This window comes from Cetorhinus maximus, chromosome 16 (assembly GCF_964194155.1).
Source record: "Cetorhinus maximus chromosome 16, sCetMax3.hap1.1, whole genome shotgun sequence".
NCBI lineage: Eukaryota > Metazoa > Chordata > Chondrichthyes > Lamniformes > Cetorhinidae > Cetorhinus > Cetorhinus maximus.
This window is the reverse complement of record NC_135894.1, coordinates 70,282,434-70,299,920: the sequence shown is the minus strand read 5'-3', so window position 1 is coordinate 70,299,920 and position 17,487 is coordinate 70,282,434. Positions and strand designations below refer to the sequence as shown.

The window sequence follows — 17,487 nt, the reverse complement described above, 5'->3', positions numbered from 1 at the left end:
CCAGTTACTTAAAGCAGGAATGTCTGTTACGCCTGTAGGAGGGCTGGAAGAACTCTAACTCAGTGAGTAAACAGTGGATGTGCTTCTGCATCAACTGTTTGGATTTGAACCCTGTGGATGTGTGATGGGTTTGTATCTCTCCACCAGACATCCAAAAACCGCACTCTAAGCTCAATGGCTGGAATTTTTAAAATGCGGCAAGTATTTCTAAACTCCATTGACTTCGGTGGGACCATAAAATCCCGCTGGCGTAAAATTCCACCCAACGTTTCTTCAACTACAGAGCAAAGAAATGAGTTCCCTAAATTTGGTCTTCTAGTAGCACCTCTGCTAAACTAATCACATTACCAAATCCTAAAATTGATTATTCAGTTAACTTCTAATTTTCTTCTCAGAGAGCTTAAAATCCCTGTCGTCTCTCTCTGACAAACCCAGAACACTAAATGACAGATGTGACCAGCACCAAACTTTAGATGCCTTCTCGGATCTTCAGAGCTTCATTTTGCTGAAAGTCTGCTCCCTGCAACAATTCCTTTAATTCAGAGCCTATTTCTCTGCTCCTATCTTTAACTTCACTTATGGGTACCTATTCCTGTTCCCTGTCTTCATCCCTTACCTCAGGCAGCCTTTTGAGACCTCTTCCTGTCCCACTCCCGTGTCCAGTTTCCTGGGACACCTACAAGATAATGGTTCTCTGTATCAGGTCATCTGACCTGCATTTTCATGCTGTTCTGTTTCTTCTCTTCTGTGCAGGAGCGCAGGGCCAGTCCCTCGCCTAAAGAGCAGAAAAACCTGAACTGCACATGTGCGGCCGTTTCACGGTCGGCGCATGCATAGGAGGCCAGAGGTTCATCGGGAACCCCAGCTTCTGACCTCAAACTAAAGAACGTGAGTTTAGGTTTCATCACAACAGGTTAAGTGAATGGGCAACAAGATAGCAGATGGAGTATAATGTGAGGAAGTGAGAGGTTATTCACTTTGGTAGCAAGAACCAGAAAAGCAGAATATCTTTTAAAAGACATGAAACTTCTATACAATGATGTCTAAAGAGACTTGGGTGTACTTATACAAGGAACACGCTATGCCAGGGTAGCAAGCAATTAGGAAGGCATGATGGCCTTTAGTGCAAAGGGGTTGGAGTATAAGAATAAGGAATTCTTGCTGCAATTGTCGTCATTGTCGGCAGTCCTTCAATTCAAGGATGACGTCTACTGTCTAGTGTTGTGCTTTCTGTCCTGAGACTTCAAGAGATTGAACAGGCCAATTCTTGACCTGCAGATCTTTGGGCACATGGCAACGGACTCCCACGAGGTAGTAGGATCCAGAGTACAGAATTTTCTTCCTTTTTCTTCCTTCTCCTCTGTCGCTCTGCCTCATCATTAAGACTTTGGGACTCAAATCGTGATGCACCTTGATATACCGTTATTGTCATCCTGAACGACTGGTAGCAAGATTCCCCCAATCATTAATGTCAGTGCTGCTGCGCTTCAAAGAGTTTTCTTCGTCCTCCCCTGGAACGTTGGCCATTTGAGAGTTGAGAAAACAGGACCTGGCAGGGAAAACAGTTTTTGGCCATTCAGACACAGCTTCCTGTCCATCCAAGTTGATTTTGCAAGTATTTTGTTGCATACTTGTGGAGCTGGCTTCAAGAAGGACACTAGCATTTACTCTATGGTCCTCCCATTGAATCTGCTAACCATTCTGTGATTCTCTGATGTAATGGAAGCATTGCTGACAGAATTTCTCTAGTGCTCTTATGTGTCGCTAATACACAGTCCAGGTGTCACTGCAGCACAGGACAACTTCTCTCTTTAAACTAGGACTTTTGTTGACTTGTGAAGGTCTTTTTTGACAAACACTCGCTGCCGTAGGTTGTAGAAGGCTATACTGAAGCAGCTGATCCAGTGTTGATCTCCTTGTTAGTTGTACCTTTCAAGAGAGGTGGCTGCCAAGGTATGGGAAGTGCTCATCATATTCCAGAGTCCCTCCTTCAACATATATGGGCATGGAATATTGGGCTGACCAGGTGTGGGTTGATACATGAGTTTTGTTTTGGCAACATTCAAGGACAGGCCAAGTCTCTTAAATGTAAAATTGAAGAGATCGAGAGTGACTTGCAAATCTGGTGCAGAGTGGGCACTGCAGTCACCCACAAACTGTAGATCATGGATTTTCATGGTGGTCAGTTTAGTTTTGGCACAGAGGCCACTGAGATTAAAGAGCTTTCCATTTAGATGGTGTTTGATGCTGACACCAGAGGGAAGTTATCTTTGATGAGGTGAATAGTCACCAACAGCTAGATTGTAAATAGTATGGAGACTATCACATAACCTTGCTTGAGTCAGGACCAGACTATGAAAGCATCTGTATCAGATCTTGAACTCAAGACAATTGTAGTCATATTATCGTGAAGTAATTGCAGGATTGTGAAGAAGATTCTTGGGTATCCAAATCTTTGAAGCACAATTCACAGAACTTCGCGGTTTACTGAGTCATACACTTTGGTCAGATCGATTCATGCGAAGAAGAGTTATTGGCATTGTCCTTGAGATTTTTCTTGGATTTGTCTGGCAACAAAGACCGTGTCAGAGGTTCCTGTGGAAGGCTGAAAGCCAGATTGTGTCTCTGGGAGGAGTTCCTCAGCCACAGGAAGTAGGCAATTTGGAGAATGCGTGCCAGGATTTTCCCTGCTATGGACAAGAGGGAAATACTACCTTGTTAATTTCCACAGCATGATTTACCTACGTCATTGAAGATAGTTACAATTGTCACATTCCTGAAGTGGGGGCAGGGCTATGGGTTTGTGGGGGTGCACAGGAGAGTTCATTTTCCTCCCAAGTATGTAGGATGAGTGCATGGGGTCTTGATATGAGCAAAAGTCCACCAGATTTGAAGACTTCAGCTGGAATATAACTGGGGCTGCAGGATTTGTTGTTTTTCATCTGTTTGATGCTTGTTGCAGCCCTCCCATTGATGGTAGTTCACCCATGGATTCCACCAAAAGGTGCTGGAAGACAGCCTGGAGAGTATCAGCTGCCTCTGTGGATTCACGGTTGAGGAGGTGTTGAAAATGTTCTTTTCAGCATTGACAGATGTCATTGTCATCCTTGTGAAGATGATCCAGTGAGCAAAGGGATTTTGTCCATTTGACCTTGTTCTATTGGCTGGTGGCTTCAAAAAAGCTTTTCATGTTACGATGGTCAGCATATTCTTGGATCTCACAGGCTTTCTCTTCCCACCAGCTGTGCTTTATTTTCTAGATTTGTCTTTGGGTATCAGCCTTGAGCTGTTAGAAGGTTGCCTTCTTGACTTGTGACCTTGAGTTGTTCTGCCAGGCAATGAAGGCTGCACTGCTATTTTATATTTTATATGAGCTGACTTACATTCAGCATTAAAGAGTTGGTAACACATGATATTGGGCAGTAAAGCATTACCACATCATCAATGCCTTACTTAAACATTCCTTCCCATTTTATGCGTTTCTCCTCACTGGTGGAAGAAATTTCAGAAAATCAGCAAAGTGTAAAAAGTGGTCAGTCTGGCTTCATGGATCCCTCGTTCCATGTATTCATTCGAGTAGCACCTACAAATCCAGTATTCCATTTTTAATAAAGACAAGTATTACAGTTTATGCACATAAATATGCGTGTTATCTTGGTTCAGTTGGTAGCACATTTGTCTTGTAATAACAAGGTTCTGTGTTCAAGTGCCACTCCAGGGCTTGAGCACAAAAATCAAGGCTGACACTCCAGTGGGACTCTCCACTAAGAGGACATTGCACTGTTGTAGGTGCTGTCTTTTGGATGAGATGTTAAAGCGAGGGCCCATCTTCCTGCCCATGTGCATGTAAAGGATCCCTTGTAACTATTTCAAAGAAGAGCAGGGAAATTATTGCTTTTGTCCTGGTCAAGATTTATCCCTTACTCAACATCACGAAAAATAGATTAGCTGGTCATTATCACATTGCTGTTTTTGGGAGTTTGCTGAGTACAAATTAGCTGCTACATTTCCCACATTACAGCAGTGGCTACACTTCGAAAGGTATGTCATTGGCTCTAAAGTGGTTTGAGATCAGTGGTTGTAACAAGTGCTATATAAATGCAGGCCTTTCTTTTTCATACACCTCCAACTATGATACAACAAATTAGGAACACCATTAATAAGCTTAAAATGACTCCAAATCAAGCCAAGCTAATGGACAAACACCAGGATCTTCAGAGGAATAAGTTCCCCAAATACAAAATGGACCTTCCTGGTCAAATAGTTCAACTACACACTAGATAAACTCACTGATCAATCCAGTGGAAGTTCATCTGAACATTCTGCTTATCTTTCAACTAATCTTACAGTATACATTTTATCAGCCAGCAAACTAGATCATGAAACCCTCTTGGTACTCCTACTGAAAGTGACAAGCAAACTCATCTGTTCAGCAACCCATTCTAAGTTTCCTTCCTCCTTTCATCCTCTAGAAGTACCTCCAAAAATATTCAGTATCAGTTAAAATATCTATGTATATGTCACTATTGAAACAGCTTCCTAGATTTTATAAATGTTTATTAAGCTATAAATTACACCCATGATTCAAATGTCAATGGTTAAATTTAACACTTTACTTACAAACAAAGTACCACAAAATGGCTGCTCCTCCTCCAAATATGATCACCAGTAAAAGCACTACCAACACAATTTTTGTTGGATCACATCTCTTCTCAGATTTGTTCTGGAGGGCGATTCCTGGATGTCTGTAAAGCTGTGCTGATTGTGCTGGAATTCCTGGATTCAAAGCTTCATGGCACAATGGCGGGTATTGTGACGGTGAGTGCTGACTCATTGAACATTCTGGTGTGGTTAGAGCCGCAGGATGTATCTGAAAATTATTGTACAACATATATTAATCAAATGTTACAGCAACTAGCCTTTTGAAGATAATACAAAGATAATTTTGTTTATTTAGACATTGGAAAAAGCATAATCCTTTATTTACAAAAGTTTGTTTTGATTGGCAAATGGCGTATGATGTACAGCATAAAATTCTGACAAATGCGCTGGAAATCTCATACATCAATGGTTAAAAGATACAGCACATATATTATATATCAAAATATCCAGAACAAAGAGATATACAAAACTTATTTGAATTGCTGCATAAATATTTACATGCATTATACTACTTATGTCCCGGAAATGATCAATAAACAAAGTTACATCTATTGGGTTGAATTTTCTTACGCTAGTGGGTCAGTAGCAGGACAGGACTTCTGTCCATCTATGAGACTCACACAACCAACCTTTTGGCTTTTATTTGGGAATCCCTAATTATGTATGCAGTGTGGATTAGAAGTAAATAATATGCCTCTCGCCAATGGGGTTCTGTCAATGGAAATAAAGTGATTCCATAATGCTTATAATATTTCAGCTAATTGAAGCTAATACAGAGTAGGAGCTACAGTGTCTAGAAGTGCAGCAGACTTATTGAAGTGAGAAGTGAGGTGGGGCAAGCAGCAAGGACCCCCCGATTCTGAAATACATTGAGTATAAAACCCGTGAAAGTAAGAGCTAGAAGGGGTAGACTGTTAGGGACTGAGGACAAGAAGTCCATAAGAAAGTGGTTCATGCCAAAGGCAGGAAGGCTGTTGAGCCAGTGAGTGCAACTGCACCAGAACAAGAATTGCCAGAAAGAACAGGGAAAGGGTCAATGACCTACAAGGGAGACCATAGCAAGTCAAAGCATTGTTCCCAATGCAAAAATGGTAGAGGTTTCACCAAGTTCTTTACCTTACAAGGTTCTCATTTTTTTTCTCTATGTACTATTGTTTTGATGCAAAAGAAGATCAGGACTTCGGGCAGGCAGAAAGTGGAGGTTCATTAGTAAAGCTGGGTAGAAATCCATGAGATCGGGAGTCTGGACAGATGGTTAGGGAATAGGAAAAATGGTGCAAAAATGGTTTAGAAACATTGTAAAAGTGTGGACATTAGGCTAAATTTATGCACATGCAATTAGTCTGTTTTGTAAAGGAGAGAAATAGGTAGAAGGTTCCAGCTACTGGCTTCATCCCTGGCAATAGTCTGAGATTTAGCCAGCCTGTTTTCAACTATTCAGTCACATTTGATCCTGACATGAGCTTCCAATCATATTTGTGCTATCACTAAGACTATCTGTTTCCACCTCCCTAACATTGCTCGACTTCACCCCTGTCTCAGCTCATCTACAGCTGAAATCCTCATCCAAGTGAACAGTACCTTTAGACTCGACTGTTCCAATGCACTCCTGGCTGTACCCTCTGTAAACCTGAGGTCATCCAAAACTCTGCTGCCCATGTCTTAACTCACAGCAAGTCCTGTTTCCCTATTACCCCTGTACTTGATGACCTTGATGGCTCCTGGTGAAGCAATGTCTTGGTTTTAAAATTCCCATCCTTGTTTTCAAATTCCTCCATGGACTCACCGCTCCCTATCTCTGTGGTCGCCTCCAACTCCACAACCCTCCAAGATATCTGCGCTCCTCTAATTCTGGCCTCTTGTGCATTCCCAATTATAATTGCTCCACCATTGGTTGCTATGCGATCAGTTGCCTAGGTCCCAAGCTCCGGAATTCCCTTTCTACACGTTTTAACCTCTCTACCTCGCTTTACTCCTTTGAGACACTATTTAAAGCTTTCTCTTTGACCAAGCTTTTGGTCATTGGAACTAATATTTCCTTAGGTGGTTCAGTGTTATACTTTGTTTATAATGCTCCTGTGAAGTGCATTGGGATATTTCATTATGTTAAAGGCACTATATAAATATAAGTTGTTGTTGTTTAGAAACAAAGTTCGAAACAAGCAGATAAGGTGAATTCCAGACCTTTGAGGTCCAGTAAGCCTAAAAAAAAGTTACACAAAAGGGAATTTTAGTATTAAGCTTAATGCTTTTGGATGTAATTTTATGAATTTATAGGTTCAACTGAGACAAAGATTAATTGAAAGCACTTTGAAACAAACAATTCAGCTTATGTGACCGGTCGATAGTCCAGGCTTTCAAAAGCAGTTCATTTTCTGTGGGTTCTTTCTTTTAAGTAAATTGTCATGGTTAAATTGTTTAATATATCTAATGTTAAAAGTAGAGCACTTTTTTAAGCTGGGACAGATTTCATTGTCATCCAAGGATCTAATTTACGATGCAACGCGTGCAAGACTTTATAGCAATAAATGAAGCAAAATTAAATGAATATATATATATGCATATCTAAATATTATTCAAAATCACAAGAACATCTGAATTTCTTGCCCATTTGACCTTACTTCCATAATTTTACTTTTATGTCAACATGTATCATGTTAAGTTATTTTGTAAGGTATTACGATTCCCAAGATAATAACTCTTACTGGGCACATTGTAACTCTTCAACCCTGACCACTTTTCTTTATCATCAGTACTTCCACTCATTTATGATATTATGATAAATCAGGGGTTCCTCTGTCAATCTCCTTTTTCCATTATTGGAAATCCACTGCTTGTTTGCCTTCTGTGTTATTTTAGTGGACCTCCAATCCCTTCCACGATTCACTTTGTTTCCTCCTTCCTTCCACCATTTTAGATTTTTTTTTTCCCATGGACTACATTCCTTCAGGTGTTCATGAGGGCACTTCTCACAAATTCTTTTCCTTTTACTTTGATATGAAGGGTTTAAAGCATAGCCATTGTTCATAGAATTATTGAAGTGTTACAGCACAGAAGGAAGCTATTCAGCCTGTGATATATATGCTAGCTTTCTGCAAGAGCAAGTCGGCTAATCTCACTTCCTCACCCTTTACCTGCTGCCCTACATTTTCTTTTCTCTTCAGATAATTGTCCAATGTCTTTTTGGAAACCATGAATGAATCTGGCTCCACCATAATGTCAGGCAGTGCATTCCAGTTCCTAACAACTCAGTGCATAAAAAGTTTTTCTTCACCACCTGAGGTTCTTTTGCCAGACACCTTAAATCAGGGTCCTTTGGTTCTCAACCATTCCACAAATGGGAACAATTTCTCCCTATCTACATTGTCCAGGCTCCTGATGAATTTGAACACCTCTATCAAATCTCCTCTCAAACTTCTCATCTCTAAATTCAACAGTCCCAGTTTCTCCAATCTATGCATGATACTGAAGTCCCTCAGCCCTGGAACGATTCTCATAAATCTTTTCTACAATCTGTCTAATGCTTTCACCCTTCACATCCTTGCTAAAGTGTGGTGTCCAGAATTGGGCACAATACTCCAAGTGAGACTGAAGTAGCTTTTTATAAAGGATCATAAATCTTGTTTTTGTACTCTATGCCTCTATTCATAAAGCCCAGGATCCCATATGCCTGATTCACTACTTTCTCAACCTGCTCTGCTACCTTCAATGATTTATGTATATATACCCCCAGGTCCCTCTGCTCTTGCGCCACCTGTACAATTGTACCCTTTGTTTTATTTTGCCTCACCTCCTCATTCTTCCTCCAAAATACATCACGTCACACTTCCACATTAAATTTTATCAGCCAGATCTCTGTCCATTCCACCAGCCTGTCTATGTCCTTTTCATGTCTGTCACTTTCCTCCTCACAATTCAAAATACTTTCAAGTTTTGTGTCATCGTCAAATTTTGAAATTGTGCCCTGCATATCCAAGTCTAGGTCATTAATATAGATCAAGAAAAGCAGCGGTCTCAATACTCAGTCCTGGGGAACCACACTGTACACCTTCCTCCAGTCTGATAAACAACTGTTAATCACTAACAAAAACAGAATTACCTGGAAAAACTCAGCAGGTCTGGCAGCATCGGCGGAGAAGAAAAGAGTCGACGTTTCGAGTCCTCATGACCCTTCAACTGTTAATCACTACTCTGTTTCCTGTCACTCAGCCAACTTTGGACCCCTGCTGCTACATTATTCTATGGGTTTTAACTTTGCTGCCAAGACTGTTATAAGGCACTTTATCAAACATTTTTTGGAAATCCATGTACACCACATCAACTGCAATACCCTCATTCACCCTCACTGTCACCTCATCAAAAAATTCAATAATCAACAACTTATATTTAATGTAATGAAACATCCCAAAGCACTTCACTGGAGCACTATAAAACAAAATATGGCACCTAGCCACACAAGAAGATATTAGGTGAGATGACCAAAGGTTTGGTTAAAGAGGTATGTTTTAAGAAGTATGTTAAAAAAGGAAAGCGAAGTAGAGAGGTGGAGAGGTGTAGGGAGAGAATTCAGAGCTTGGGGCCTAGACGACTGAAGGCACAGCCACCAATGGTGGAGCAACTATAATTGGAAATGCAGAAGAGGCCAGAATTAGAGGAGTGCAGGTATCTCGAAGGGTTGTGGGATTGGAGGAGATTACAGAGGTAGGGAGGGGCAAGGCTGCAGAGGGATTTGAAAAAAAGGATGAGAATTTTAAAATCAAAAGTCACTTGACCGGGTACCAATGTAGGTCAGCGAGTACAGGAATAATAGGGGAAGGAAGTGAGTTAAGACACAGGAAACAGAGTTTCAGATTTATCTTAACAAATCCATCCTGGCTTTCTTTGATTAATCTACATTTGTCCAAGTAACTGTTAATTTTGTCCTGGATTACAATTTCTAAACACTTTCCCGCCACTGAAGTTAAACTGACTGCCATTGTTGGACTTGTCATTACACTCTTTTCTGAAGAAGTGTGTAATATTTGCAATTCTCCAGTCCTCTGATAACTATATCTGAGGAGAGCTGGAAGTTTCTGCCAGTGCTTCCGCAATTTCCCCCCTTATTTCTCTCAGTATCAGTTGAATCGATCGAGGTATTCAAAAGGGAATTGGATTACTATCTGAAAAGAAAGAATGTGCAAGAATGTGGGGATAAGGCAGGCGAGTGGGATTGGGTAGATTGCTCTTTCAACAAGCCAGTGCAGACTCGATGGGCCAAATGGCCTCCTTTTACACTGTAAAGATTCTGTGATTTCATCCAGTCCTGATGCCTTAGTAACTGTGAGAACAAGTAGCCTTTCTAATAGCCTTTATCAATTTTAACCCATTGTTCAATTTCTTTCAATGCTGAACACACATGTTGCTTTGATGGCCATTATTTTCAATTTATCATGGAAAGCTCCAATGAAAGTATCATCTACTGGTATAGTACCTGAGAGTTCTGAGATTATAGTTATAATATTGAAAAGATAAAACACATTAAAAATTAAATAATTTTGAAGAACATCACCAAACTTATCTAAACATCACAGCATTATCTGATTTAAAAAATGCTACCTATAGGCTTGTCCCTCTCTGTGCAATCTGGGCTTTGATTTCCAACTGATACCTGACTCTTCCCTAAATTAAAAGTCTCAAATAGGTTTCTTGCTACAATTCTCACAATGCAGCAGTGTTGGTTTGTGCGTGCACTATGGTGGATCACCGTGGGGATTGGGGTGTTTTATTGACCCCATTAATCACATTTTAGTTTAATGTTTGTAAGTTTCCTTTAAATTTTGTCTTTGGTTTTGCAGTTCCCTAATGTAGGGGCTGGGTTTATTTTGTCCCTCATTTTGTTAATTTAATTTAATTGGTTGACTCCCAAAAGAGTTAATTCTCCTTAACTTTCCTAACCCTGCCGCTACGTCTTGGTGCTCCCCAGACATCAACAGTGGAGGTGGAGGCAGCCTGCTGACTGTGACATCCTGTCTGTGATGACTTTGGCGAGCGTCCTCTGGAGGGCTGAAACTTGGAGGGCCCCGGCCTGCTTTCGGGGTCCTGCTGTGTGGCAGTGGCACCCTCCTCGGCCTGTGGAGCTGGAGCTGCTGGGGTCACAGGAAGAGGGGATTCAGATAGACCGGACACTCCCGGAGTCACCTGGGTGGATGATCCCGGAGTGTGCACCTGCTGATCCTCCTCCCTATGGGTGCCCAAGGGCCCCTGGCTGACTCCTTGAGGAGAAGGGGAAGCTGGAGTGAGATCTCATGTACACGCTGTTGGAAGCCAACTATGGCATCAGCGATGGAGTTGAGCCCGTGCAGCAGTGCAAGAGCGACATCCTGGACCTTAGTCTCCATGGCGGCTGCCATCCTGCCAGTGTTGACCTCGGTGCATTGGCATGCCGGCGCTATCACCTCAGATTGAAGGCAGACAGACTCCTCCAACATGCCTTGCATTCTGAGGAGTGCAGCGGACATCCTTTCCTGATGTTCCTGAGTTTGCCTTTGCAGCTCCAGCATCTGTGACATGACCGAGTCTAGAGGCTCGTTATCTGACTCGAACTCAGCAAATTTCTGGCTTCCAGCAGTCCTCCGAGTGCCGGGGATCTGGGAAGTCCCTGATGCTGCCTGCTGTGGATCAGAAAGTGCAATGTGCTCACCCAACTGTGATCCCGAGGCTACTCTAAAGCTAGGTCCCACTAAGGTGTGTGTCTCTGCACTGGTGGAGGGTGAGGATGATCGCTGTGATGGGACTTCAAGGAGGGTGCCTTCAGATTCCTCTTCAAAGGTTTCTTTGGGGCTTGATTGGAGACCCTGGGTTGTGGACTCCATCAACTGTTTGTCAGATGTGCCTGTGAAAGCAAGGTGAGATAATTAGTGTATGGCAGTGACCTGTGAAAGAGGACACATCACTCACAGCATGGTTGTCTGATGGATGTTGCACTGCTGGATCCTCACTTGGTAGAGCAGTGCTGACCTCACCGTCAGCACTGAAACAGTCCAGATCCTCAACAGCCAGCTGGATGGCTCTGTTTTCAAAGTCCGTGAGGACCTTAATTTCAGGCATTTCTCCACCGGTCCGTGACCTTTCCCTCTTGTGTGCCAGCATGTCCTGCATGAATAGAGATGGAGAGAGTGTAAGCAGGATGCCTGGCAGGCCAGATGATAAGTATGCCTGGCCTGTGCGGGTGTTGAGTGGTCCCATGGACAGGATGAGGACAATGACGGTGTGTGTGAGAGAGTGAATGGTGATGTCCTTTGGACTGGCAGTGAGTGAGGGCCCTTTGAATGTGTGATGGGTTTCTGAGTGTGAGTTGACAGTGGTGAGAAGAGTAACTTACCCTGGAAGAACAGAAAAGATCATTCATCCTCTTGTGGCGCTGGATGGCTGTAGAAAGAATTTTTAAATCTCTTTCATGGGATGTCTGCATCGCTGGAAAGGTCAGCAGTTGTCGTCCATCCATGCTGGATGTTGCCCTTGAACTGAGTGACTTGCTGGGCCATTTTAGAGGGCAGTTAAGAATCAACCGCATTGCTGTGGGTCTGGTGTCACATGTAGGCCAGACCAGGTAAGGATGGCAGACTTCCTTCTCTAAAGGACGTTAGTGAACCAGATGGGTTTTTAGAACAATCGATGATAGTTTCACGGTTACCATTACTGGGACTAGCTTTTTATTCCAGATTGATTAATTGAATTTAAATTCCATCAGCTGTCATATTGAAATTTGGTAATAGCCTGGACCTCTGGATGCTGGTTTAGTGACATTACCACTATGCCACTGCCTCCCTAATGATTTGTGACTTTTTATTTATATATTTGTAACTCTTTACTTAATTTCTCAAAATAAATTCTCAAAGTACATTTTATACTTCAATGGACAAGGGGACATGCAAGAACAAGTTTAACCTTCATTTAAGGTGCTTTATTTTTAGTTGCTCTCTACTGAAACTGGCGTGAAAACATCACATATTTTGGCAATTTTCGAGGGTTTCAGGTTTATTAAAGTGAAGCAGGCCATTATGTGGCCTTCAGATACTAGAAAATACTTCCTATACATGAATTTACCACGTAAAACTACAGCGGAGCTGCCCTGGACCTTTAGCTGATTTATCAAAGCTGCTGTAAATTCTGCTTAATGTCAAGGGTGGAACTGAACGAGTTTCAGATGCGTCAGAAAACAAAAAGTGAGTAAAACAAGTCTTGAAAGGCGTTCCAGAAACAAGAGACAAGCAGCTCTCGGAGGTGCTTTAAAGAGTGATCATGTTACTTTGACACCAGGCGGTGGTGCTCAACTCATTGCAGCATTATCCAATTTGACCTGAATGTCCAAACATTTGACTTCGGCTGTAAAATAATTGTGCACAACTAACTCTCAAAGACATATGTCCTTAGCTAACAGACAATTTAACCTCAAAAATAAATCTTGGGTCAGTCACCGCACTTGTGCCCATTTGATTTCGGATTACCCCTAGAAAAATATAACACCTCGAACTTTCTCACAAGTAGCAGCAACATTTCTTCTCATGAAGTTCCTTTCACTCACCCGGCTGCTGCAGACAGTGGCAAGGAAGTCAGAGTCCAAGGTTTGGTTGCTGCCAGCAGTTTCTCTTCTCATTTTTTCTACCTTTCCGAGTGCAGAGAAAAAAACATCAAATCGCTTCACCTTTTTTGTTTTTATTACATTTCTTTGCGAATCACCGAAAAGTGTGAGTGGGAGTTATTTCTTCCACTGATTCCGCCTCCCCCTGGTTGGTGATGTTTTGATGCGGGTTAGGAGAAGCACATCCTTGAGGGTGAAAGGGGGATAATTCTTCGCCTGCTGGGCTGTTTTTTATTTTCCTCTCTGTTTTCCGAAGAGGTGCTGTCGGCGGGAAGGAGTCTCTGGTCAGATTAGCCCGCTCCTCCTCGGGAGTGAATCAACAGTGAGCTCTGGCTGCCAGTCCTCAGCCAAAATCAAAGTAGAAATGGAGCTTCACTGGTGAATTCACTTATGGGTACGCTGAAGTCGAATGGGACATCTCTGTCTCCAAGGAAGAAGCCCGGGGATCAATCCAAGGCGGATCCAACAAGCAACCCCTCCTCCTGTCTTGGTTAGTCTCTCTTCACTCGGTCTAGTTCTGGTTTGGTTTGGTTCAGACCATTTACCGTTCCGGACCACAGCCCCCGCGGCTCGTACCAATTCCAGCTTTCCCAGACTAGCCAAACATACACACAAACACAAAACCAGTCAGTCCTTTTACCCTGTGGCCTAAACGGGGGAAGGTGGGGGGGATTGGGATTGTTCCTCATGGATAACCAGATTTGTATGTTTTATTAATCGAAGATGCAATGGGGAATGGACATTTCAGAAAATAAACTTCCTAAGTTCAACTCTTTCCCAGCACATTACCTTCCACGGTGTAACGGAGCTTAAGTGATCAATGGATTTTCTCACTAATGTTCCCACCTCATTGAAAGATGAATACTAATAGAATCATAAGTCAGAAAGAATAGTAAATTATTTTGAAGCAAAGACTTCAACACCGATGTCATAAGCAAAACACATATTAGAATATTAGAAAATCATGAAAAATAAATGACTCATAAGATGATACACAGAACTCAATTGTACATGTATTTGTTCTGAATCACAACCCAAACCAATTTGGACAGGAAGTGGTGCAATGATTTTAACATTTGTTTAAGTGTAAACAAAATCAGATAGGAAGAAAGAAACAGAGGAACAGTAATGGGCCATTTAGTCCCTGGAGCATATTCCACCATTTATTCAGATTATGACTGGTCTCCATTTACCCACTTTTGCTTCATCTCTCTTAATACTGTTGGTGAACAAAAATCTATCAATTTCCGATTTCTCAATGCTGACAATCCACTACAGTGCTGTGTGAGTGCTGCACTGTTAGACATACCGTCTTTTGGATGAGACCATAAGACCATAAGACATAGGAGCAGAAATTAGGCCATTCGGCCCATCGAGTCTTCTCCGCCATTCAATCATGGCTGATAAGTTTCTCAACCCCATTCTCCCGCCTTCGCCCCGTAACCTTTGATCCACTTACCAATCAAGAACCTATCTATCTCGGTCTTAAATACACTCAATGACCTGGCCTCCACAGCCTTCTGTGGCAACGAATTCCACAGATTCACCACTTTCTGGCTAAAGAAGTTTCTCCTCATCTCTGTTCTAAAAGGTCTTCCCTTTACTCTGAGGCTGTGCCCTCGGGTCCTAGTCTCTCCTACTAATGGAAACATCTTCTCCACATCCACTCTATCCAGGCCTTTCAGTATCCTGTAAGTTTCAATCAAATCCCCCCTCCTCCTTCTAAACTCCATCAAGTATAGACCCAGAGTCCTCAAACGTTCCTCATATGTTAAGCCTTTCATTCCTGGGATCATTCTCGTGAACCTCCTCTGGACCCTCTCCAGGGCCAGAACATCCTGAGGTACGGGACCCAAAATTGCTCACAATATTCTAAATGTGGTCTGACTAGAGCCTTATAAAGCCTCAGCAGCACATCGCTGCTTTTATATTCTAGTCCTCTTGAAATAAATGCCAATATTGCATTTGCCTTCCTAACTACCGACTCAATCTGCAAGTTAACCTTAAGAGAATCCTGGACTAGGACTCCCAAGTCCCTTTGCACTCCAGATTTCTGAATTCTCTTCCCATTTAGAAAATAGTCTATGCCTCTATTCTTCCTACCAAAGTGCATGACCTCACACTTCCCCACGTTGTATTCCATCTGCCACTTCTTTGCCCATTCTCCTAACCTGTCCAAATCCTTCTGCAGCCTCCCCGCCTCCTCAATACTACCTGTCCCTCCACCTATCTTTGCCTGAATGCCCTCAGTTCCTTCATCTAGATCATTAATGTATAAAGTGAAAAGTTGTGGTCCCAACACTGACCCCTGTAGAACTCCACTAGTCACTGGCCGCCATCCTGAGAAGGACCCCCTTATCCCCACTCTCTGCCTCCTGCCAGACAGCCAATCTTCTATCCATGCTAGTACCTTGCCTCTAACATCATGGGCTCTTATCTTACTGAGCAGCCTCCTGTGCGGCACCTTGTCAAAGGCCTTCTGGAAGTCCAAGTAGATAACATCCATTGGCTCTCCTTTGTCTAACCTACTCGTTACCTCCTCAAAGAATTCTAACAAATTTGTCAGGCATGACCTCCCCTTGATGAAAACCATGCTGACTTTGCCCTATTTTACCATGCACTTCCAAGTATTCTGAAATCTCATCCTTAATAATGGACTCTAAAATCTTACCAACGACCGAGGTCAGGCTAATCGGCCTGTAATTTCCCGTCTTTTGCCTCACTCCCTTCTTGAACAGGGAGTTACATTAGCGATTTTCCAGTTCTCTGGGACCCTCCCTGACTCCAGTGATTCCTGAAAGATCACCACTAACACCTCCACTATCTCTTCAGCTATCTCCTTCAGAACTCTGGGGTGTAATCCATCTGGCCCAGGTGATTTATCCACCTTCAGACCTTTCAGTTTTCCTAGCACCTTCTCCTTGGTAATGGCCACCATACTCACCTCTGCCCCCCAACTCTCTTGAACTTTGGGGGTGTTACTCGTGTCTTCCACCGTGAAGACTGATGCAAAGTACCTATTCAGTTCCTCCGCCATTTCTTTGTTCCCCACTACTACTTCTCCAGTGTCATTTTCCAGCGGCCCAATGTCCACTTTTGCCTCTCTCTTACCCTTTATATATCTAAAAAACTCTTGCAATCTTCTTTTATATTACTGGCTAGTTTATCCTCATATTTAATCTTCTCCCTCCTTATTTCTTATTTAGTTGTCCTCTGTTGGTCTTTGTAGGCTTCCCAATCCCCTGGTTTCCCACTGCTCTTCGCCACATTGTATGCTTTCTCTTTAGCTTTTATGCTGTCCCTGACTTCCCTTGTCAGCCATGGTTGCCTCATCCTCCCTTTAGTATGCTTCTTCTTCCTAGGGATGAATTTTTGCTGTGTCTCCCAAATTACTCCCAGAAACTCCTGCCATTGCTGTTCCACTGTCTTTCCTGCTAGGCTCAACTCCCAGTCAATTCTGGCCAGCTCCTCCCTCATGCCTCTGTAGTTGCCTTTATTCAACTGTAATACCGTTACAGCTGATTCCAGCTTTTTCCTCTCAAATTGCAGGGTGAATTCTATCATGTTATGGTCACTTCCTCCTAAGGGTTCCTTCACCTTAAGATCCCTTATCAAATCTGCCTCATTACACATCACTAAATCTAGGATTGCCTGTTCCCTAGTGGGCTCCAACACAAGCTGCTCCAAAAAGCCATCTCGTAGACATTCTACAAATTCCTTTTCTTGGGATCCACTACCAACCTGATTTTTCCAGTCTACCTGCATATTGAAATCCCCCATGATCACTGTAACCTTGCCTTTCTTACATGCCTTTTCCATCTCCTGGTGTATCTTGTGCCCCACATCCTGACTACTGTTTGGAGGCCTGTACATAACTCCCATTATGGTTTTTTTACCTTCGTGGTTCCTCAACTCTACCCACACAGATTCTACATCATCTGACCCTACGTCCTTTCTTGCTATCGCTTAAGACGTTAAACCGAGGCCCCATCTACCTTTTCATTTCAACGTGAAAGATCCCAAGGCACTACTTGGAGAAGTGCAGTTATTCTTGGTGTCCTGGTATTTATCCCTAAATTAACCACACACAAATGAGATTAGAAGGGAAAACAAGTAAAACTTGGAAATGAAAGGCACCTGTGAAACTTGTCTGAACTGCTCTTGTAAACCTTAAAATGGAATTCCACTCTTACTGGTGTCAGTAT

General features: G+C 42.6%; 1 protein-coding gene across 1 annotated transcript in view; it reads right to left on the bottom strand.

Annotated features, from left to right (window-relative positions):
* The window catches only part of LOC144691878 (uncharacterized), a 29,642-nt gene extending 15,865 nt beyond the window's left edge, over nt 1–13,777 (bottom strand). Inside the window, exons 1-2 of the mRNA XM_078560455.1 lie at nt 13,226–13,777; nt 4,621–4,870 (exon numbers count right to left, since the gene is read on the bottom strand). Coding sequence (XP_078416581.1) covers nt 4,621–4,870; nt 13,226–13,297 — 322 coding nt within the window. The 5' untranslated portion in view covers nt 13,298–13,777. The remainder of the gene's footprint in view (nt 1–4,620; nt 4,871–13,225) is intronic.
* Nucleotides 13,778–17,487: the final 3,710 nt, after the last annotated feature.